This window comes from Spermophilus citellus, assembly GCF_964194105.1.
Source record: "Spermophilus citellus genome assembly, chromosome: 7".
NCBI classification, from domain to species: domain Eukaryota; kingdom Metazoa; phylum Chordata; class Mammalia; order Rodentia; family Sciuridae; genus Spermophilus; species Spermophilus citellus.
Genome location: NC_138188.1, coordinates 108,921,212 through 108,944,638, shown reverse-complemented (window position 1 = coordinate 108,944,638; position 23,427 = coordinate 108,921,212). Strand labels below are relative to the sequence as shown.

The 23,427-nt window shown below is 50.5% G+C and overlaps 1 protein-coding gene across 2 annotated transcripts in view; it reads left to right on the top strand.

Moving 5' to 3' along the window:
• The window catches only part of ITGB5 (integrin subunit beta 5), a 114,622-nt gene that overhangs the window by 90,281 nt on the left and 914 nt on the right, over positions 1–23,427 (top strand). Inside the window, exons 11-14 of one of the 2 annotated variants that reach the window (XM_081301261.1) lie at positions 14,189–14,411; positions 18,448–18,548; positions 21,106–21,225; positions 22,773–22,910. In XM_081301261.1, coding sequence (XP_081157387.1) covers positions 14,189–14,411; positions 18,448–18,548; positions 21,106–21,225; positions 22,773–22,910 — 582 coding nt within the window. Of the gene's footprint in view, positions 1–14,188; positions 14,412–18,447; positions 18,549–21,105; positions 21,226–22,772; positions 22,940–23,427 lie in introns of both variants that reach the window. The other variant, XM_081301260.1, reaches the window with a different exon arrangement.

The following is a 23,427-nucleotide window of genomic DNA, read 5'->3' as shown; positions in this document are numbered from 1 at the left end:
ATACTAATCACCTTAAATATGATCATCATCACTATCCAGACTCTTGAGATTTTGAAAGATAAATTGTGAGCATTTAGAGAACCAGCCTGGCCCCATGCTCTGAGCTTATCTGTGGGAACAGTGTTTTCTCATGGCTGAGCTCCTATTTCAAAACCGTGTGTGTGTGTGTGTGTGTGTGTGTGTGTGTGTGTGTGTGTGTTTGGGTGTGTAGTAATGGGGACAGAACCCAGGGCCTTGTGCATGCTAGGCCAGTTCTTTACCACTGAGCTACATTTTTAGCCCTTTTTTGTTGTTTTTTAATTTTTTTTATAGTTGTAGATCGACAGCATGCCTTTATTTTATTTATGTGGTGCTGAGGATGGAACCCAGTGCCTCACACTTACTAGCAAGTGCTCTGCCACTGAGCTACAGCCCCTCCTGTTTTTAATTTTTTTAAATTTAATTTTGAGACATGTTCTTACTAAGTTGCTGAGTCTGATGACAAACTTACAATTTTATTGCCTCATCTCCCAAATTGCTGGAACTATAGGCATGGGCCACGGTGCCCAACATTCAGAAACTTCTTAAGCAACAGTTCAGTGATTCTGAAAAGGGAATGATCTAAGCACTGGGTCTCTCTTCCGTGTCCTCTTTTCTCTACTTAGAGAGAGAAGTGTGCAAATAGAAGACTGATGAGGATTCCGTGTGTGCCTTGAAGCTTCAGGCCTGACCCTTAAGGCCCTGCAGTCGGGCTTATGAAGGACATAATGAAATTTAAAAAGCAAAGGAAAACCCTAGGAAGGCCACGAGAATGCCAGAGATAACCCCTCAGTCACGTAGGTTTGGATGGCTTTCGCTTTTTGATATTATAGGATAACTTGTTAGAAAATTTAAAACTATGAGAGACCTCTGGTGGCTGAAATAGTTATTCTTAAGACTCTTTGCTCTGTATCTCAGGAGTGCATCAGGCACTCTCAGCTTTGTCTTGATTTTGGATTCTCTGACACCTCTGGCAGGGCAGGGCAGAATGGGAGGGAACCCTGCTGTCCTTTGTGCATGTGTCGCTGCCTCTCTGAATACTGATCTTAGAGATCTGTCCTGATCCCAATGCTCCCTTGAGTCTGAATTGCTCTGACCCTTCCTTATTTCTGACCCCATTCCCTCAACCCCCCAAGTCCTTCTGGTGGGTCCCTATGTTCCTATGCTAAAGAAATATGCTCTCCAGGAAGGTGTGTTATTTGACATCACAAAGTTGGCCTTTGACAATAGGCTAGTATGTCATGGTGCAACAAGAATTGATTTTAATGTACTTGCTACCATATTGAGATTGTTTCCTTGGAAACAAATAGGGTAACTTTATTCATCACAAGCAAGCTCTAAACAGGATTGTTTTACATCACCTGCCTTTCCTAACAGTGCCAATCACACACAGTGGGTCAACTATGTATTGCTTGTTTCAACTGCTTACATTTGGAAACTGAGTCCAGAACCTGTACTAAAGATCCTTTGTGATTCTTTTTTTTTCCCCTTGACTTTTCTTTTCTTTCCTCCTCTCCTCCTCTTCCTTCCCCTCCCCTCTCCCTCTTTTCCTTTCTGACAGGCTCTTGCTAGGTTGCCCATGCTGGCTTAAACTCACAGGTTGAAGGGATCCTCCTGCCTCAGCCTCCCAAGTTGCTGGGACTACAGGTGATTCTTAATTATAGATTCAGACCAGAAGAAACTTGCATTGCCTTTGCAAACAAATAGCCCATTTCCACCCAGTTTGACTTATTTTGATTGGCCTAGACCCTTCCACAGCTCTGAATTCCCAGCTCAGCTCTCACTCTGAGTGTTTGCCCACGTTTTCCAAAACTTACCTCACTGGTTTTTATCTTTTTCAACGTTTGAGGAACCATTTAATCTCTTTTCCTCTGAGTTTCTTCGAGTTGTGTAAGGATATGTCAGACACAGCAGACAAATGCTGAAGGACCTGCGTGGGCCAGGACACCGGCCAAGGTCCTTAAGTTTTATGACTGTCGTCTGATGAAGACACAGAATGTTCCTCTATGTGCTCAGCAGGCGTCTGGCTCTTGTTATTCATTGTGCAGAGCCCACTTTCCTTAGGTGAACCTTCGTTAGCCTGGTCTCATTTATAAAATGCTCTGGTGGCAAATGAGCTCATCGAGTAGTCATTGCCCCACAGGACACTAATGTGCCCTTACCGATCCTGCCACATGGGGAGGCTGTGGCGGAGCAGGCTAACACGTGGACCGTTTTCCTTGCCAACACCCAAGAAAAGTCTCCTCTCCCTGCCCTGGGGGCTGCTGCCATCTCACGGCTTGGCTGGGCTCCTGGCAGCCAGGCCTCAATGTGGCCCATGCATGTGACACTCTGAACCAACTCTGCCCATGAGGAATGTTGCACCAGGTTTGGTGGCCAGCTCCGGCTGGGATCTATCTGGCAACTATGCACCAACCACAACAATACGACAGTTTTCCAGTTTGAAAATAGTAACCCTCTCATCCTATGGCAGCGACCCAGAGCGTGGCAAGTTCATGCTCTCCAGATGTGGTTGGCTTTCCCCAGAGGTACCCACCGGACATGTTGGGCAGGTTAAGCCAAACCCAAGGCTTGGACCTGGGGTTCCTGTTTCTTTTGGCAACAGCCATTCGATTTCCGCAAGTCAGCATTCTCAGGGTCTTAGAGGAGGGCTGTGGTTCATTGCACTCCGCAGGGCTCAGGCTTCTCTGAAACTGGAAAGGTGAGTTCATTAAAGGACATGGGATTTTTCCACCTGCCCTCCATTGCCGTAATCTGCCTGTGACTGATGGGGCTGGGCCTGTCCCCTGCCTGTCTCAGGCAGAATGCAGCAGCTGTCAGAGGTGCCCATCAGCATGGAGGAACTGGGGGCCATGATTAGGAGGCAAAATTGCCCTTGAGGGGGCTCTTCCACCTCTGACAGTGGAGTCTTAGCTTTCTAGCCAGTGTCTCTGAGAGGAATGTTGAGCTTTGGAAATGCTTGGCTTAAACAGCATTACTTACTGTTGTGTAGGGGTCATATTTTGCTGCTGGGGTACAGAAGGTAACATGTGGTCCAGCTGCTGAGAGGCAGGGGAAGTCCTCGTGGGGGCGTCGCTGTTGGGCAGCACCGTCAGTTAGCTCTGTTTGGGCTGCTTGGTTGACAATAAGCCAACGACAGAGGCGCAGCTGGCCTTGGAACCAAGGATGCTTCATTGTTTACATCTCTGAAGAGCCTTGTGCTGGGGAAATCAGGACGTGTTCTGGAACAGCAGAGGGTGCAAAGCCTTTGGTTTCTGCCCGACCATGACCACGTCCTGCCAAAGAGAAGAGACTCTTTAATCCTCTTTTCCTTGGGTTGCTGTGAAGTCTTGGGGTTTCTTGGACATTTGTGAAGAATTTGAAATATCTCAAGAATCATGTTTAAGTTCCATAGGAATCAAATGACATTTCTGTTCCTTTCCTAATTGCCGGCATGGATCTTTTCCTCCAGGGTTTGAGATTTTTCCTGATAATGTTCACAACCTCCAACCTCGAGCAGTATATTCTGAGTATCTTCCATGTGCCTGACACCACGGTTGGTGTAGGCACACACAAATAAAATATTTTTTAATTTTGAATGTGCTTGTAGGCTCACGAGGTGGGGCTAGCAGAGCTATAAATGGTTACATTTACACCCTCCCTCTTTACTAAGCCTTCTGGTCAGCTTTTGAGCATGCTCCTGTCTGTTTAATACTGAGAAAGAGAAGAGAAGTACAGAAAAGAAAAACCCTTCCATTGAGCTCATGTCACTCACAGACGGCTTCTCTTTCCTCTTTATTCACAAACAGGTTTTTCAAAGCAGTTGTCTATGCTCCTGGACATTTGCCACTTGGCCCTTAACTCAGTCTCACTTAGATTGAGCCCTGGGATTCACCAAAAAGGGTCTTCCCAGGTTCCGATGGCCTTGTCTTGATAAAGGTGACTTTTGGCCCATTATTGACTTTGACTTTTGAGCTACAGGCGACTCTGCCGACCGCACCCTCCTTCTAGAAATGTTCTCTTCTGGCTTTTAGCTACAGCTTCATTGTCTCCTTTGCAGGACCCTCTCCTCCAGCCAGCTTCCCAGGGTCAGGGCTGCTCCTCGACACCTTCTCACCACAGTCTCTATGGAGTCCCCTCCAGCTGCTGTCCACGCTTTCACCTGGCTCCCTCTGTGCACCTGCAACTCCCCACGCCACCTGTCTCAGTACATCTCGGACAGAGCTCATGTTATTCTTCCTAGCCATGGTTCTCTCCTGGTTTTTCGTTTCTCTCTCTTCCATCCGGTCATGCAAGCTAGAAACCCAGGTATTATACCCACCCTCCTTCCCTTCAGCTCCTGCTTGCATGCACCACCAGGGCTTATCCACTAAATCTTTTCTGTTTCTTTCTCCATCTCTGCACCCACCCTCCTGTGTCTTATTCACACTGCTACCAGTCAAAGTGATTGCTTCAAAACAAAAATCTGCTCAGCACCTTTTAGAAACTGTGAAGGCTTTGAAATGTCCAGAACCTGGGATACTTGGACAAACAGGGGAGTTGGAGAGACTCAGAGGTAGGTTGGGTGCTGCCATAATCCATGTATATTGTGCCCAGAGTGTAAATACAGAAGTTACAGCTGGGCATAGTGGCAGTCATCTGTAATGCCAGCAGCTCAGGAAGCTGAGACAGGAGGATCACGAGTTCAAAGCCAGCCTCGAGCCAGCAGTGAGCCCCTAAGCAACTCATTGAGATCCTGTCTCTAAATAAAATATAAAAAAAAAACGGGAGTGGAGATGTGGCTCAGTGGTTAAGTACCCCTAGGTTCAATCGCTGGTACCAAAATGTAGATAGGTAGGTAGATAGATAGATGATAGATAGATAGATAGATAGAGTTGTATTTAAGGTGATAAGGAACCACTGAAGGATTTTAAGCAAAAGTGTTAGCTCACATTTTAGAAAAAAAAACACAGTGGAAGAGGCCACAGAGAAGTGGACCTAGGGAGTGCCCAGTGCCAGAAGTTGACTGTCAAGTGGATTGGGACTGACGGATAAACCTGAGCTCCTGGCACTTGGAACCCCCTTACCCCAAGGCTCGTGGCCCCCCTCCACCCAGCCACATACTACCCACAGAGCAAGCCCAGCAGGACCCCTCTTGCACTTTCCAGTTTCTCTCTCACTTACATCCAGATATCCTCTCTGGCTGCCCGCTGACTCTAGGCCTCCTCACAGATTGACCTCAGAACTCCTGCTAATCCTCCTCTCCCAGAGCCCCCCCCACCCCCCATCTCAAAATCTGCACTTGACCCAGGACTATCCCAGCTCCCCAGCTCTCCCCCCACTCCCAGAGGTAATATGTAGCAGCCATATGTGGGCAGTGGAGGAGCTGGAGAGCTCATGTCCTAAAAGAAGAAAAGAGAGACCAAGAGTGACATAGGGATCCCTGATGAAAAGAGCCAGACTTTTATGGATAGGACTGCTGCACATTTTTTACTGTTCTGCACCCTGCATCACCTTAAGCCTCTATCGTCTGTGTTGTTTTACATTTTTATCACTTAATCCTGACTGGGCTGGACTGGAAAAAAGGTACAATCTAGTGGGTCAGACAAATATCATTTGAATCCCAGCCCTATCACCTACCTGCTGTGTGATTTTGGATAGCTTAATGGGTCTCTCTGTGTCTCATTTTCCACATATGCAAAAATTAGGTAATGTAACTGCTGCATGGGTTATTAGGAGGAATGAGATCATTGGTATCAAGTGTTTAGAGGAACACCTGACTGTTTAGCTTTTTGCTACTATGACAATATACCTGAGAATTAAGTTAAGTGGAGGAAAGGTTTATTTTGGCACAATTTCAGGGACTTCAGTGTATGGTCAGTTGGTCCTGTTGTTTGGGGGCCTATGATGAGACAGCATATCATACAGGTGAGCACATGGTAGAGCAGAGCTCCTCACCTCATGGGGCCAGGAAGCAAAGAGGGAAAGGAGGGGCTGGGGTCCTAATATCCTCTTCAGGGACACAACCCCATGACCTACCTTCCTCCCGCTAGGCCCCACCTCCTCAAGCCTCCACCATCTTCCAATAGAGCCACCTAGGAGCCAGCCTTCAGCACCTAGGCCTCTTGGCGACATTCAGGATCCAAATATTTTTAATGTTCCATAAAGTTTTACTATTAGGAAGAGATTTTAATGGTTTAATGGAATTAGAAGTTCCCTCAGCAAAGTAAACTGTACATTTCTCTATTGCATATTTGCAAAGCATTTCCCCAACCCTATAAGATAGGTGCTACCCCTATTGACCAGTGAGGACACTGGGCCGCTGCCCAGAGCAGCAAGCAGGTGGGTGAGAGCGCACAGCGCTACCTTTAAAAACACTCTGACCAGGTGCAGTGGCTCCTGCCTGTAAACCCAGAGGCTTGGGAGGTTGAGATGGGAGGATAGCGAGTTCAAAGCCAGCCTCAGCAAAAAAATGAGTCGCTGAGCAACTCAGTGAGACTCTGTCTCCAAATAAAATAAAAAATAGGGCTAGGGATGTGGCTCAGTGGCCAAGTGCCCCTGAGTTCAATCCCTGGTACAGAGAGAGGGAGAGAGAGAGAGAGAGAGAGAGAGAGAGAGAGACTTCATCTCTAAATAAAATACTAAAAAAGGGCTAGGGATGTGGTTCAGGGGTTGAGTGCCTCTGAGTTTAATCCACGGTACCACCCCCCCCCAAAAAAAAAATACTCTGGTCTGAGTCCCAGAGCCTCAGGGCAGTGATAGGAAGGGAGTAAGCTGAGCAAGGGAGGCTCTTGGCTGGCGAGTCGGGTTGTTTAAGCCACTGTGTGCAGGGTTCTCCCTCAGGAGGAACCGCCCTCACCTGGCTAGTTCTATCATTACTTCCCTTTAGCCAGATGATACTGTGCTCACTGGCTCAGGGACCCCGTGCCGAGAAGAACAAAGCTACCAGAGCCACCTGTCCTCCCCCAAGGTTGATTTAGTTGCTGCCGAGGAACCGCAGCTGCTGACCCCAGGCCTGTGAGGAACCTGGGAGCTTGTCCTGTGCCCTGAGCATTTCAGGAATCCCAGTTCTTTTATCTTTCTGTTTTGTTTGTTTGTTTGTTTGTTTTTTACTTTTAATAGAGAACTTTTTAATATCAATAACATTTTTTTCTGATGTCTCTTTCTTTTTTTTTTATTGGTTGTTCAAAACATTACAGAGCTCATGATATATCATCTTTCATACATTTGACTCAATTGGGTTATGAACTCCCATTTTTACCCCAAATACAAATTGCAGAATCACATCGGTTACACACTCACATTTTTACCTAATGGCATATTAGTGACTGTTGTATTCTGCTACCTTTCCTATCCCCTACTATCCCCCCTCCTCTCCCCACCCATCATCTTTTATCTTTCTGGAAGCAAGGCCCGTGCATGGAGGGAAAGGTAGAATAGTGGGATGGGCACATTCTCACAGGAACAAGACTGGGTGACACAGGCCGGGCAAAGACATGTGAGGACATGGGAGGGGCTGTTATGTAACTGCAGCCTGCTTGTCAACGGAGAACCAGGAATAGCGCAGCTCAGGAGGGATTTCCCCTTCCTGTTCAAAGCAGCAGACGGAGGCCGTCTCCCCTGGAAGCCTGGGGATCTGTCTGGCCACAGAAAGCCCAGCCTGCCCCTAGTTCAGGTGCTCCTGCAGGGTGGCCTGCAGCCTCACATAATGTCAGTGGCTGGGGCCTGCTATACTCTCCCTTCCTCAGGCACAGTGACCAGGCTGTGATTCTGGCTCTGGGCATTGCAGGGCCCCAGAGTGACAGACACTGTGACTGAAGCACACAGAGCTGCTGATCTGGTTCCTGTCCCTCTGATGATGACAGTTGTTGGAGAGTTCCAGAAGCCGCGCCCAAGGTCTCACCCAGAGAGGTCTAGAACACATGTGAGACCTGTCATGAGCACACAGGGAAATCACCCCAAATGGGCCAAGGCCTCCAGCACACCCCCCTTCAATTTCTTTAACCACTTCCTGTTGACACCCCCGCCTGTTCTGAGAAGAGGGAAAATGGGGAGAGGGGACATGGAGGGGGAGAGACCTCCCTAGAGACTCCAGGGGAGAGAAGAAACTGCCAGGAAGAAGAAGTGGGAGTGGCAGAGACATCTGCGATGGGCGTAGGAGAGAGAAGGGGACAGGTCCAGGAGGGGAGAGAAAGGACAGGCCCTTCCTGACTTGGGGGCTGAGCTGTCCTCTCCTCCTCGGCCTTCCAGTCAGAAAGGACTCCCCAGGGAGAGAGGCCACCCTGAGGGAAGCTGGGAAACCACAGTGCATTCCACAGCTAGATGGGAACGTGTTTTGAACCAGCAGTTTAGAGGGCCATCGGGCCATTGTCTGCCTGGTTGTGACCCTTGCTCCTGAGTTAAGGACAAAAGACGATGCCAACAGCTCAGTTCTGCCCAGTCCAAGCTGGCTCCCTCCTCCTCCAGGCCCTCTGCCCTCCAGCTGGTCTTCACCAGTCACCACGGCCACTTTGGGCCTCATCAGACATGGAGTCGAGCATGAGGTTGAGGCAGAGCAGGGGTTTCGTTCCTGGGTTGGGAGTGAGAGCCACTTGCACCCTGCCTCAGGGCCCAGGCTGAGGGCCAGGCTTACTTCCCTTCCCAACTGGTCCCAAGTTTTATTCCACTGGGGACTTCCTGCCGCATGTGGAGGAAGGACAGCAGGGAGCTCCTTCAGTGGGGTCTGGGGGTCTTTACCCTCCCCACTCAGGCTCTGGGGATTGACCCAGCAGCTCCTTCAGACACCCGCACCAGGTGCTGTGGCTCATGCCTGTATCCCAGCAGCTCAGGAGGCTGAGGTAGGAGGATGGTAAGTTCAAAGCCAGCCTCAGCAAAAGCGAGGTGCGGGGCTGGAGACATAGCTCAGTTGGTAAAGTGCTTGCCTCGCATGCACAAGGGCCTGGGTTCAATCCCCAGCACCAGTGAGACCGTGTCTCTAAATAAAATATAAGGGGCTGGGGATGTGGCTCAAGCAGTAGCGCGCTCGCCTGGCATGCGTGCGGCCCGGGTTCGATCCTCAGCACCACATACCAACAAAGATGTTGTGTCCACCGAAAACTAAAAAAAAAAAAAAAAGTTTAAAAAATATTTAAAAAAATATGTAAGGACTGGGGATGTAGCTCAGTGGTTAAATAGCCCTGGGTTCAATCCCTGGTACCAAAAAAAAAAAAAAAAAAAAATGCACACCACTGTCCCTGAGAGCATGGTGGGGAGGACTCCTCAGCAACGCCTTCAGCCTTCAGCCCTTTGTTTCCCTTCCCCCTTGACTTCCTCCCCTGCCTTTGAGGCAGTGCCATCCCACTGTAGGATCGACTATCCCTGTCACTGACCTCCTGGTCACCCCCCATACCTGCCTCATGCACTTCCTACTCTGCGCCCTTCTTACTCTGCGTGGGCACCGTGCCTTTCCCTGTGGACAGGGGTCTCTGAGTCCCATGTCCAGATCTGGGATGTTACAGGGATTCCAGCTCCCATTTCCTGGGTGCCCATGTGCCAGGGGTGATGCCAGGAGCTTTGCTGAACAGTGCTGATATTTCTCATGACATTGCCACAAAGAGAGGGAATGGATCATTAGAGAGGTGCAGGGACTTGCCCAGGGGGACAGCAAATGGTAGAAGATTTAACTTTGGTTCCAGCCCACACCCCTCAGCTCGTTGGGAGCTGATCACCGGTTAGCCTAAGTGCCTCCATCAGACCCGGGCCCCAGCATCTCTCTCTGGCACAGTCTTCCATTCCTCTCTGCTACTCTCTTCAGCCCCTCCATTTCCCCCGAGAACTTCCTCCTGAATCTTTCTCTTCTGTCAGAAGAATGCTGCAATCTATCCTGTCTGCAAAATCCTCCATCTCCTTCCCCAAGCCTTCCCGCCCAACACAGCCAGCCAGCCTGCCTGTGGAAGTAGCCACCTGCTCACCTCCCTGCAGGCTGGACGCTGCCCTCAGCCTCCACTGGCACCCCGCCCCCCGCCAGTATGTGGCAAGAACTGCAGCCGCTGCGGGATTTGCCCTCCTTGACCTCTGCAGAGCATTAATGTTGGGCTTCCTCTCCAGCCTCCTTTGGCTTCCAGGCCACTGGTTCCCCCTCCTCTGGCCCAGGCCTCTTCTGAATAGCCGGCATTCTACTTTATAAAAGAGGCGAAGAGGCCTGGCCCGCTGCCCACACAAGCACTGTTTTGCTGATAGAAAGCTGCTGAACTCCACAGAGCTGAAATTCCGTATAAATAGGCACATTTACAACTTCCTGTCCATTTAGCTATCCATCATTCTAACAAAGGTAGTGTTAATAACAACTTGCACGTGTAGCGCGGTTCACAGCCTACACAGAGCTCTGGCGTGGCCTTCAATATCCCCGTCTGTGTGGTGAAAATATTTTTATGTCTGTTTGATATTAAGCAAACATTGTTAAATTCATTTAACTGCCCAGATAGCATTAGAAATTGGCTTTGTTTTGAAGAAGAGTCTTTACTTAGGTCCTCTGGGCATTGTCAGTCCCCATGGCTGGTGATTGATAGGTTATTGATCCTTGGGACAGGACCAAATGACCTTGTCATTTTAGTAACAGTGTTTCTACCAAGAAGATCTTTTACCAGAAGATCTGTTAAATCTCTGAGCATGCAGAGGCAGGGAAGGATAGGTGGAAGTCCAACTGCAGGAATCAAGTCATATGGGTCAGAATAAAAGGATCTAGTTTTTGACACTCTGTGTGAGTTACACTTTCTAAACGAGACTTAGAAGATCTAAGCCAAAAGGCAAGTAGTTGTCTTGTGTACCTGCTCCTTAACTCCTGGGTGTTACTGTGTTAAGGAAGATTCTGAGGTTAAGCCCAGGCTCCCTGGAAAAGAACCCCGTTATGAGATGACAATGTCAGACGCAAGTGTGAAGGAGGACACAGTGGCATGTGCCACATCTTTGCCATGACTGCTTTAAACCTTTTTATTTATTTTTTTCAGTGCTTGGGATGGAACCCAGGGCTTTGAGCATACTAGGCAAGCCCCCTAACACTGAGCCACAGCCACAGCCCCTAAGTGTCTTTGAAAGGCAATGACATGGGCTGGGGATGTGGCTCAAGCGGTAGCGCGCTCGACTGGCATGCGTGCGGCCCGGGTTCGATCCTCAGCACCACATACCAACAAAGATGTTGTGTCCGCCGAGAACTAAAAAATAAATATTAAAAAAAAAATTCTCTCTCTCTCTCTCTCTCTCTCTCCTCTCTCACTCTTTCTTTAAAAAAAAAAAAAAAGAAAAGAAAAAAAAGAAAGGTAATGACATGCCAAACTAGAGTTGTTCAAAGAGTCAGTACAACGGGCAAGAATTCTGTGGCTTTAGTGGGTTCCCACGTATGGACCTCAGACCTTCTTCTGGTCTGGTACTTTCCTTCAGAGTCATCAAGAAGCCAGAAAGCCACATGGATGAGGATTTTTGTACAGCCCTCAGCTGCTCCCATCTTCTGACCCCACCAAAGGGGCTGGGCTGTTCATGTTGTGTTTACCCCACAGCTTCTCTGCACCCCCTTGCACTCCTGCCCCATCCTCGCTGAGCTCAGGTTGAGGAAGCTTTCATCTCCAGGGGTGACCTCCCATGAATCCCCAGCTTCCCCTCAACCCTGCCCCTGACTCCTAACTCCTCTTGTCTTGAACCCTAGAGCTAGGGCCCACTTAGCACGTTGACCTTGGTTGGACTGGGAGACCCACGAGGTATCAGACTTGCCCCTAGCAGTGGGGCTTCTTTGCTGCTCCACCATCATGGGGTCGGGAGAGGTACAGAGTCACAGGAGTGTGTCCCTCTGCAGTGAGCGGTCCTTCTCATCCAGATAGCCCGTCCCAGAGAAACAGGTCTTCCCTCACTACTGCACCCCAAATCCAAACCCTTCTACAGTGATCCCTGCCTCCCTTTCACATCTCCACACTTGAGAGTATTGTGTCAGATTCTATTTGCATAAATTTATATTGCTGCCAGAATCAAGGTTGAAAAAAAAAAAAAGGTTGTAAATATGGCCCTGAGTGTGCCTCTTACTTCTTCAAGTTTTCCTTTCTGGGATGAGGTACTGCACAAGCTGTTGGAAAGTGCCAGAGCCACAGAAAAACTTACCCTGGAGTGACCCTGGATGAAAACTCACTTTGAAAAAGCATTATTTTTCAAACACAGGTTGATGGATGGGTACATATGTGATAAGCAACACATGCATGCCTGAGGGAGAGTCTAGGTGTATGGAAGTTCATTGCATGATCCTTTGCTGAAGATTTGGAAGTTTCCACAGTGAAATGTTAGTGGGGGGTGGTTGCCCCAGACAGTGAACCATTTTAATTTAAACCAGGCTCCTGAGCAGTGTGGTCCCGAGGCCAGAGCGTAGGGGAGCTGTGCAGAGATTGCATCCATTCCATCTGGGAAGACTTCCTGTGGGGCTTTCTGCTACCCCGGCCCCAGACGGGAGCTGGCCACACTCTGGTGTGGTGAGGGCAGGGCAGTCCTTAATCCCATGCTCAAGTCCATGGCCTTGTGCCACTTGCTGTCCCTCCCTATTTGTAACCCTGGAGCAGCAGGGCGCTATGCCCTCCTGTGGCATCCACATTCCATGCCAGCTGCATGCCTCAGCCTCCTCCTGGCCTGGCGTCTTCACAAAGGCCCCGCGTCTTCCCCTCCCAGGGCCCTTGCCATATGCCGCAGCTCTGCCTGTGAAATGTGCTGAAGCTCAGAATTGCCTGGGTGAGTGGAGAGGCCGTCCTGCGTGGGAGGGTTGGGAGGCCTGGCCTCTCCAGTCTCCCTGTCCCCTGCAGGTCGTAGACGCTACAGGTCACACAGAGCCAGGGAAGCAGGGCCAGGAAGTTAAGTAGCCAGTGAAGAGGCTCTGGGGTCAGGTCGTGACCTAGGTTACGGTCACACTCAGTTCACACTGTCTAGTGGTCACAGGGAGGTTCCTGGGAGGATGACAGTGTCCATGTTTTTCTCTGTCCAGCACACACACTGCCACAGTCATCCACTCTCACATCACACACACAGTCTTCTGAGCCATCATGCCCCTGCCCTAGACTCCTAGAACTCCAAAGCAATGCCCAACGCCCTGTGGGTGGAGGACAGGGCCACAGTAGGCTCTCCTCTTGGCCAGGGCCTGCTCATAGGAGGCGACAGAGCCTGGAGTTGAAGCCTTGGGCTATAGTGCCACTGCTATACCACCTTCAACAAGCTGCTTTGTCTTTCTGCCTCTGTCTCATGGCTCATCAAATGAGGATAAGAAGAACAAAACCTACCTCATCCGGTTATTGTAAGAACCAGTGGAGTTGAAAGCCTGGCAAATGGTTCCTAACCTGAGGACTTAGGGCACTGGTTGGTGCTGCTGTCTCTGCTCTCAGCTTCTGCTCCTCCCTCCTTTGGGGGCTGCAGGTCACAAAGGCCAAAGCAAGGTGTCAGCATCTAGGGCTGAGGGAGGACCACTGTGAAGTTTGGTCATGGCTGTAACAAATTAACATTTAGTGACCTGAAGCAACACGGACTGATTTGCTTGTGGTTCTGGGGGTCAGAAGTCTGCGGTCATTTTCACTGGGCTGGTCTCAAGGTGTTTTCAGGGCTGCACTCCCTCCCGAGGCTCAGGGAGAATGCACTCCTTGTTCTTCTGGCTTTCTAGAGCAGCATTCTTTGCCTTCCTTGGCTCATGGCCTTTTGTTCTGTGGTCATCAAAGCCAGCCACGGAGCATCTTGCTTCTGGTCTCTCACAGCCACCACCTTCTGTAGTTGGACCTCCTTTGCTCTTTCTCATAAGAACATTGCAACTGAGTTTAGGGCTGCCTAGACAAAACAGAGGATTCCTCATCTCAAAATCCTTGATGTAATCTCATCTGCCAAACTTCACCTTGTAACATTCACAGGTTCTGGAGATTAAGGTGTAGACATATTTGGGGACCATGACTCATACAACAACTGAGTCAGAAAGCTTTCCTGAATCTGATCCTGTGGCATGACTTGGTCAAGTTCTGGACCACTTGGAACCCTAGCCCAGACCCCGCCAGGCCCAGCATGTTATTCCATGTCAGCACCAGGCCCTCTCTGGCTTTCTCTCCCGACACTCTCCACGGGCAGTCTTGTTCTCTGTGGTATCCCTAGGCTGACACATGGCCGGTACTGGGAAATTATGTATTCCTGCATAAAGAAGGGTAGCCCTGATGTGTCTCATGTGCTCTTTCAGGCCATGGTGAGTGTCACTGCGGAGAATGCAAGTGCCATGCAGGTTACATTGGGGACAATTGTAACTGCTCAACAGACATCAGCACGTGCCAGGCCAAGGATGGGCAGATCTGTAGCAACCGTGGGAACTGCATCTGTGGGCAATGCCAGTGCACAGAGCCCGGAGCCTTTGGGGAGACATGTGAGAAGTGTCCAACCTGCCCAGACGCTTGCAGCACCAAGAGGTAACAGCCCCGCGCTCAGCCCATGCCTGTCTTCCAACCAGGCTGCCCTCAGGGCCAGCCAGCTGCACTCCCCACTGCCCACAAAACTCTTTCTAATAGTCACTGAAATGATAGCTTTGAAATGTTGATTCCATGGGTATATTGTAAGAAGAAGAAAACACACATACACACACACACACACACACACACAAACAAGACTGCTATTCTCTTCCTAAGCAAGTTTAAAAATTACTAGATTACAGAGTTGAATGAAATTAAACTGGTGTTGGTACTAAATGCAGTGCCTTCTCAGAGCTCTGAGTGTGCTATTGTGTGTTCTCCAAAGGAAATGCGGTATGCATCTTTTCCCAGATGAATTCCATCCTCCCCATTAACATCTCCCAACACGGTTTCACGAACACCGTATGGGAACTGCTGCTCGAAACAAAACATAATCAGAAGGTAAATGGGATAGAAAGGCACCCGACCTAGATAAGGCTTGCCAGAAACAAGCGCCATGGCTTTTGAATTTTCTGCTCCATTTATACTGATAATGGAGCGCCGGCCCTGGGCTCTGTGCTGCTGCCGAATGTAGAAATTCTCTAGATACGACTGGGCCTTCAGTGGCCCGGCCTGGCACGCTGGCCTCCCCATGGCCCTGCCTTGACCCTACCAGAGTTCGAGGCGGGGAGTCACAGAGCTCAAGCCGTGGTGCTCCCTGGAAAGCAAGAGTGACGTTCGCTCTTGAAACTTGCTGGTGAAGCAGCTGAAAAGCCGGGGTGTGTGGGGCGTGGGTGAAGCAGGGACCCAGACAGATGACAGCAGCAACAACACAGACAGTGTTTCTCTGGCTGGGGAGCGCAACTGGGTGGTTTTCTGCTGGCAGAACTCCCTTCCACACGCCTGGCCCAGGCGGACATGAAGAGTTCATGCTCCCTGGGGCCGCGTGGCTGCTGGTCAGTCTGTGTTTAGAAATGATCTGGTGGCAGGGCCTCGGGCTGGATATTTGCCACAGATAAGCCCAAGTGCGGATAATGGTGGAAAGGCAAGATGGACAGGCAGGGTCTTATTTTGTTTAATTGGAGGGGTTGGGTGCGTCGGAGAGAGGGAAGCCAGATCCTCTTGAGACCTGCTGAAACTGAAGACACAGAGATCCAGATAGAAACAGACTGGGAAGGAGATTGGTGTCCTGGACTGGAGCCCAAATAGCTGTCCCCACGTGAGCTTGGAGTCACAGCCATCACAGCATGTTGTACCCAAAGGATGCGCCTCCAACTCCCACTAGCAGAGACCTCGGGAGTGCTGCTCTCAGACCTTGGGGCGTATGAGGTTTACGCAGAGTGGGGGCAACCCAGGACGTCACACAGGACATATTAATAAAAAGGAGCCCAAACTTCAGTCTTCCCTTCCTACGGAGCCGCAGGGCAGTACAGGATTGGCTTGGGTCTGTTAAAAGTCCTCAGGGGAAAACAGCCATCGCTTTAAATGTTGAAAGTATTTATTACCCAGAAGACATAGACTTGATGATTTATTAGCACCAAAGGGGCAAGGAGAGCAAGGACGCCGTAAGGACGCATTACTGTTCCTTTGTCTTTGTCTTTAGACCACACTGATCCTCGTTCTCTTTCACAACCTAGTTGCAACTTTAAAATTTTGTTTTTAAACAAAGTTCTTTTGACAGTGACTTATATCAGGCCAGTTCTCTACTTGCTGCTTTGCTGAGGGCCATCAGGCTTCGAATGTCCTGCATCTTTTCTTTTTTTTTCCTGTGGTTTCAGGGCAACCAGTCCCCACCTTCTAAAACTAACCAAACACACCCTTCACTTTGGGTGAGTTCACCCTGGGCGCCAGCTGATTTCAATTAACAGGCTCTGAGCAAAGTCTCTCTCTCGGCAACTTGTTTTTTTAAAAGGCCAGACTTACTTTAATACATAACACAAGTTTCAGCCAGTGTGGGCAGCATGAGCTAAACTGATACGTCCACTTGGATAATTAGGGAGTCCTTCCTGGAGGGCACCTGGGGCTGTAGTTTAAGACAGCAGGGCAGAGAGGCCCTATAGATCCCAGCCTGACCGGAAGCAGCCATCCCGTTTGCTGTGGGTTAATCCAGGAGGCTGGCCAAAGGGCCAGCCAGGCCAACTTGAATGAACAGCCCTGGAGCCACCCTGCCCAGCCCCCAGCCAAGCCCCCGCTGCCTACTGTCTAGGGCTCGGACTGTCAGAAGAAATGCAGGCTTTACGCTCAGGTTCCCAGCTCCAGAATGCCTCTGCACACTGAGGCCTAGGAGAGTGGGATTTTTGTGAACAATTCCAGGATGATTGAATGCTCAAGCATATCATTACTCTCATTAGAAAGGCTTGGCCACTTTCTCTCCCTGATCCACTCTTTGCCCATTCCTTAATCATATCGAGGAAGTGGGCGGGGTGTGTCTGAGGCAGGACGCCTGGGTGTGGGGCCCGCTCTGCCATAAATACCATCTGGGCTTCATGTGCCTCCCCTGCAAGGGGACCTGCTGCAATGACCCACAAGCTCCCATCCTGTTCTCATGTCCCACTTTGCAGCCCCCACACTAGAAGCTTCTCCATCCCCTGGAATTAAAGAGCAGATAATAGGGGCTGGGGTGGTGGCTCAATGGTAGAGCGCTTGCCTAGCATGCATGAGGCACTGGGTTCGATCCTCAACACCACATAAAAATAAAATAAAGAGAAGTAAATGAAGGTAAAATAAGATGTTAAAAAAAAAGAGAGCAGATAATAAAGGCCACGTGCAATCTCTCCACAGTTTGCCAAAGGGATCTCCAGACATGTAGCTCCCCGGGTCCCCACAGGTCTTGGGATGAGCAGGATAGTTGTCCCTGTGTAGCTGAGGTGCTGTGAGGTCACCCTTCACTCTGGGGCCAACAGCAGTCACAGGGACACAGAGATTTGAGCCCTAACCCAGCTTCCAAAGGCACTCTCCTGGGGGCTCCCACCTGGCTTGAGGACCACCTGCGACCCCTCAGCTGGGTTGTTTGGCCTGACCTTCTCCTGCCTGGAGTTAGCTGCTCCCTGCTAACTATGTGTGCTCTGTGTGGCTCCCCAGCCCACCCTCAGAGATAGCCCCCCCCCCCCAGTGTTACACTCCTCCGCCAAAGCCTGCTTCCCAGCCTGCACCTTCAGAGGTCTGGTCTCCTTGAGGTGACCTCAGATGGGGGGAGAATGTCTGAATCAGGTTTTGACTGTGTGAAGTGTGGTGACAACCACTCACCTGGGGGCATTGTCATTAAGCGCTTTCACACACTGTCTGATTCAGCTGGCATCTGGGGTGGGAGGAGAGGAATTCAAAGGGCCTCTCTTTGGCTTCTCATCCTTCTTCTAAAGAGGCCCCTGTTATACCACGTGGGGTCTCCGTAGCCTGGGTAGACTCTAACGTAGACCAGTTACCAGGTACACGTCCAGCAAGGCCCTAGGGATCCTGGCAGGAGGGCTCCACCTGGGAGGGGGAAGGAACTGGAGCCTGAAGGACCCTGAGACAGTGGTTCTCAGCCCTCCATGGGTGCCAGAATTGCCCAGGAAGCCCCAGCCTCAGAGATGTGGCTTTTGTGGTGTGGTTGGGTGAGTCCAGTGTGTGGGAGGGGCCGGAGCCCTGCCCGGGGGATGACGGGGACAAAGCAGGGGCATCAAGCACTGGCCATGGAAGTTTGAGGAGCCTCCAGAGGGCCAGGACTAGTTTTATCCCCCAGAAACCTCTTGCTTGAAGCCATCTCCTCAGCCAGGTGTTCAGCATGGGTAGAATGCAGATGGATTTGGCTCCTGTCGTCAGAATTCCAAAGGTCTATTATAGGCACGGTGACTCCCCAGACCAGACACAACTGTAAGCTGACCTGTGTCCCTCCACGGACCCTGGGGCTGCCCACTAACAGAAGCAAGAAGGCAGAGCAGAGAGTCCCTGAGACTAGAACTCTGAAATTGGGACCAGCTAAGCCTTCAGGCCCTGTGTTTTCGGAAACTGGGTGGTTACGCACGTGGGACTGTCACACAGAATCTAACAGCCACATTTATTTCCTCTTTTTCCAAAGAGATTGTGTTGAGTGCTTGCTGCTTCACTCAGGGAAACCTGACAATCAGACCTGCCAGCACCTGTGCAAGGACGAGGTGATCACGTGGGTGGACACCATCGGTGAGTGTCAAGGTGGGGACAGGGTGCCGCTGGGGATCTCTGTAGACCCCTGGGGATTTCCTCCTCTGAGGAGAGAAGGGTGGGCTTAACCCCGAGTTAGGAAGTCCAGCCTAGGCTTCCTTGGCATGACTTCTGGTTCTGCATAGAGACCCTGGGCTGAGTCCCCAAGCCTGTAAAATGGTACAGATGCATTGGGAAATAGCTTGACGACTTCCCCAAAAGTTTAGCTTTGATTCCCTACATGATCAAGAATTTGAATCCCAGGTCTATACCCAAGAGAACTGGGTCTACACACACACCTGCACACAAATGCCCATAGCAGCATTAGTCCACAGGAGTCAAAACTTGAAACCACCTGAATGGCAAACAAAATGTGTCCTGTCCATGCTGTGGAATCACATTGGTCATCAAAGGAAGTGAAAAGCTGATGATGTGACAAGTGGGTGAGCCTCAAAAACATTAACTAAGTGAAACAATGCCAACAGGAGAAAGCATTCCATAATTCTATTTGAAATGTCCCAAAGAGAGAGAGCCTGTGAGACAGAGTGGAGATGGGGATGGCCAGGGACTGTGGAGAGGGAGAAATTGGCATTGACTGCTAATATGTATAGATTTCTTTTGGGGATGATGGAAATGGTCTGGCATTAATGGGAATGGTTACATAACATGGTGATTTACTAAAACTGACTCTGTATTTTTAAATGGTTAAAATGGAAGGAGGGAAAAGAGACTACATACCTGGAAAGTGAATGTGCCCCCAAAGACCTCTTGCTGTAGACCTGCCTCTGCCTTGACTCCAGCTTCTGCAAACTCCCGGCCCCTGCCTCTTGTCTGTCTCAGTCCTCGCTTACCTCTTGTAGACTTCCTTGTTCCCACCTTCCTGATTTTTTTTAATTGTAGTTGGACACAATACCTTTGTAAAAATAAAAATTAATTTATTTTTATGTGGTGCTGAGGATTGAACCCAACCACTGAGCCACAACCCCAGCTCACCCACCTCCCTGATTTTGACTGTCTGCTTGGTTAAATGATGGCCTCAGAGAATGTCAGGTCTTGTATTTATTCCACACATATTCCTTGAGCACCTACTTTATGCCAGGTGCTTATGTTATGCCTGAGGGGACAGCAGGGAGCTCACCATAGTCCCTGAGATACCATCTTCCTACCCATCCTCTGACTTGCCACTTGGGGCCTGGTTGGTATATGTCACATTTTGCCTGCAGACCCAGGGCCAGTTCCCCAGAGCCAGGCACAAGTGGCCAAAGAAGAAAAGCGGCCTTCTAGCGTCCATTGAAGTGATTCTCTTGGTCCATGCACAGCTGCTTCACAATCGAGCTCTCTGAGGTGAATCAGCAGATAAAGTTCATGTTCCAGCTCATCATTTACCCTTTTCCTAGGCTTTTAAAATAAACATTTGCCCTCATGAAGCCCAGGCATTGGAGAAGGGGCTGAGAAAAAAGTCCAGACCTTTGTGTTTGATAACCACACTCATGTATCAGCTCCTGTGTTCAAACTCCTTTGATCCACTAGGTTCAAAGGGCAAGAGTGGAAAAGCATTTCATGTCATATAACCTTTGGTTGCTGCTCAGGCCAACCTGTCATTGCTGCCCAATTTCCTTTTCCTTTGTTTCCCTGCTCACCCTTTTTCTCTAGTTCCTTTCTCTCCTAAAGATCAGTCTTGCAGTTGGGCACCAGAGCACATGCCTGTAATTCCAGGGACTCAGGAAGCTGAGGCAGGAGGATCACAAGGGAGAGGCCAGCTGGACAACTTAGCAAGACCCTGCCTCAAAATAAAAACTACAAAGGCCCGGGGATGTGGCTCAGTGGCAGAGCTCTCGCCTAGCATTCAGGAAGCCTTGGGTTCAATCCCCAGTACTGGGGGAAAATAAAATCAGTCTTGTAACCCCAGGGAAGCCACAGAATGCCATGCCTAGACAAGGGACGGTGACTCCTTCCCACAGGTCAAAGGCAGCATGGGACAGGGAGGAAGGGGCTTAACTCTGGGGAGTGAGGCCCGCTGGTATCCAGGCCAGGGCCAGGGAATGGCCCGACCTCCACCACTGGCTCACTTTATCTTTGGATATGGGCATCACCCAGGAGACCAGCCTTGCATTCAAACATCCTCCTCACCTTTGGTTTTACATCTCAGGGAAGAGCTGCCTCTTGGCCTCTGTAGCCTGCTTTCAACCCAAGTGGACTGGGGGTTGGAGAGGAAGCGGTCAGGGTGGCTTTTTCTTTTCTTTATCCTCCTAATTTCCATCGACTCCATTCACCCATTCCCACCCACATCCATTCAAGGCTGCCTTTCTTCACCTCATCCCCAGCAAACACTTTAGAGGGCTGAAGACTCTGATGTGATCCACGTACCGCAATAAACTCAGAGCAATAAACTCACCCCCGGGACTGTGATCCCAATGTGAGGCACCTGAACTCATTGGAAAGCCCGCCACCCCTCTCAGCCCTCTGTCTCATCTTCCTTCTCTGAGGTGCCCGCTCCCCGCCCTGACCACCAGCAGCTCTGGGCTGCCCAGAGACAGGCTGTTTGCTTTTCTTCTAGTCAAAGATGACCAGGAGGCTGTGCTTTGCTTCTATAAAACTGCCAAGGACTGCATCATGACGTTCAGCTATGCAGACCTGCCCAGTGGGAAGACCAACCTGACGGTGCTGAGGGAGCCAGGTAGGTGGGAGCCCAGCCCCTGGGTCCAGGTGTCTGATGCTGTTCCCTGCTCTGGGGCTATGGCTCATTCCCTCCCCACCGCCCCCCTCACCATCCTTCCCAAACCAGGGATACAGTTCACTGTGAAGATCAGGATCTAAGGCCACCATTGCCCGACTCCTAAGGCTTAGAAGAAAGATGGGCACACAGCTGGGGGCCTGGGATGGGGGCAGAGTTGTGGGGGCAACAGGAGCCATAGTAGGGCAGGACATGCCCCTCGGGAATGTCATCTCGGCAGAGGCAGAGAGCTAATAAGGAAGGAGCCCTTGTGCTCTGCAGGGAGGGTGGGAGGTGCCAGGTCTGGCCCATCAGGGCTGGGCCCTTGCTCGAGTCGGGGAGCATCCGGGTGTGCACACTGCCCTGGCCAGCTGCTCAGGCTTCCCACAGTGGATGCCAAGGAGGGAAGTTGGAGTGCCGCGGGCAGTATTGCTGCTGGCCACCACACTCAGCGTCCTGAGCCACTGCAGGGGCCCAACTTTCATTTGAACACCAACAACTCAGCCTTGCGTGTTGAGCCCAAGGACCAAAGCCTTGAAGTAACTGGGATTTCTAGATTATCCACTTTTATTCTTCTCTGGAGGGAAGGGAGCTGAAAAAGTTTTGCTCTCTTCAATTCACAGCATTGTAAACGCTTATTCCAAATTGAACCAAATCATCTGGCCTGCTTTCCATGGCCAGAGACCCAGGGAACTGCAGTCCCAATCCAGGACATGTGCCTGTCAGAACAAGGCTTTGTTTTCAAGCACTGTCTCTGTGATTGTTGAAAATAAACACACATGATCCCAACGGCTCGGGAGGCTGAGGCAGGAGGATTGCAAGTTCAAAGACAACCTTAGTAAAAGTGAGGCTCTAAGCAACTCAGTGAGACCCTATCTCTAAATGAAACACAGGGGTGTTTTATTTAGAGAATGTGGCTCGGTGGTTGAGTGCCCCTGAGTTCAATCCCTGGTACCCACACCCGCATCCCCCCCTCAAAAAAAAAAAGAAAAAGAAAAGAAGCATATTTGATCCAAGGGGCTCCTTCACACTAAGGGTGTAGAAATGTTGGCCAGCCTAGCCCTTGTGGAAATGGTTCATGCCCCCTTTCTCTGTAGTCTGTCCCTGAGACCACAGACATGAACACTGAGCCATGGTCTAGCGTCCTGTACTAGAGCTTGGGTGGGCCAAGGCGAGGGCGTGGTCTGTTAGGGGACATGCAGCTGTGCACCAGGGCTCTCATGGAGACTTTGCTGTTGACTAGCCACATGGCCCTGGAACAGTCACTGCCCCTCTTTGGATCTTTCACTCTCTGCACATTGGGGAAAACTGCCCCCCCACCAATGTCAGTCACACTGACACCAGGGGATCTGGTCAGTCACCCTGAGGCACCAGGGGATCTAGGAGAAGGCAGAGGAGAAGGCTCTGGGGGAGGCACACCTTTCATCTCAGGTGTGCCTGAGGCTGGGGGCAGGAGGGGCACAAGATGTTGGTGGCTTTGCCAACCCCCCATGTTCCTGGTCTCTTTTCAGAGTGTGGGACTGCCCCCAACGCCATGACCATTTTGCTGGCCGTGGTCGGCAGCATCCTCCTGATTGGGATTGCACTCCTGGCCATCTGGAAGCTGCTTGTCACCATCCATGACCGAAGAGAATTTGCCAAGTTCCAAAGTGAACGCTCCAGGGCACGCTATGAGATGGTAAGCAGAGGGGACGGGGGCGCAGAAGAGCCTTCCAGCCTGGTGGCAGGTCTGAGCTCAGCCGTGTGTTAGTAAGAGTGGTCCCCTGGCATCTTTAGCATAAAAAAATAAAGAATTGACACCCACAGGGCTGTGCCCAGTCTAGACAATGACAGTGCGTGACTGTAGCACAGAGGGCCCCTCTACACAGAGTCCTGCCCCAGGCCCAGGCTGGGAGTGCTGTGGGGCAGGGGCACCTGGCACAGCTCAAGCAGAGAGTCCACACAGCTCAGAGACAGGGGGCACACGGAAGAGCAGCTCAAGCAAGTTGCTGTGGTCTGTTAGGAAATTCTTCTGAGGGAGCCTCGTCTCCCCAGGCAGACTGCAAGTTTGTGAAGGCCTGAGCACACGGGAAGCCCCCGCTGAATCCCAGGAGAGAGTGTCTGTCACAATTGGAAAGGGCTTTCAGAGACTCTCTGACCCGATGCCTCATTTCAGAGACAAAGAGT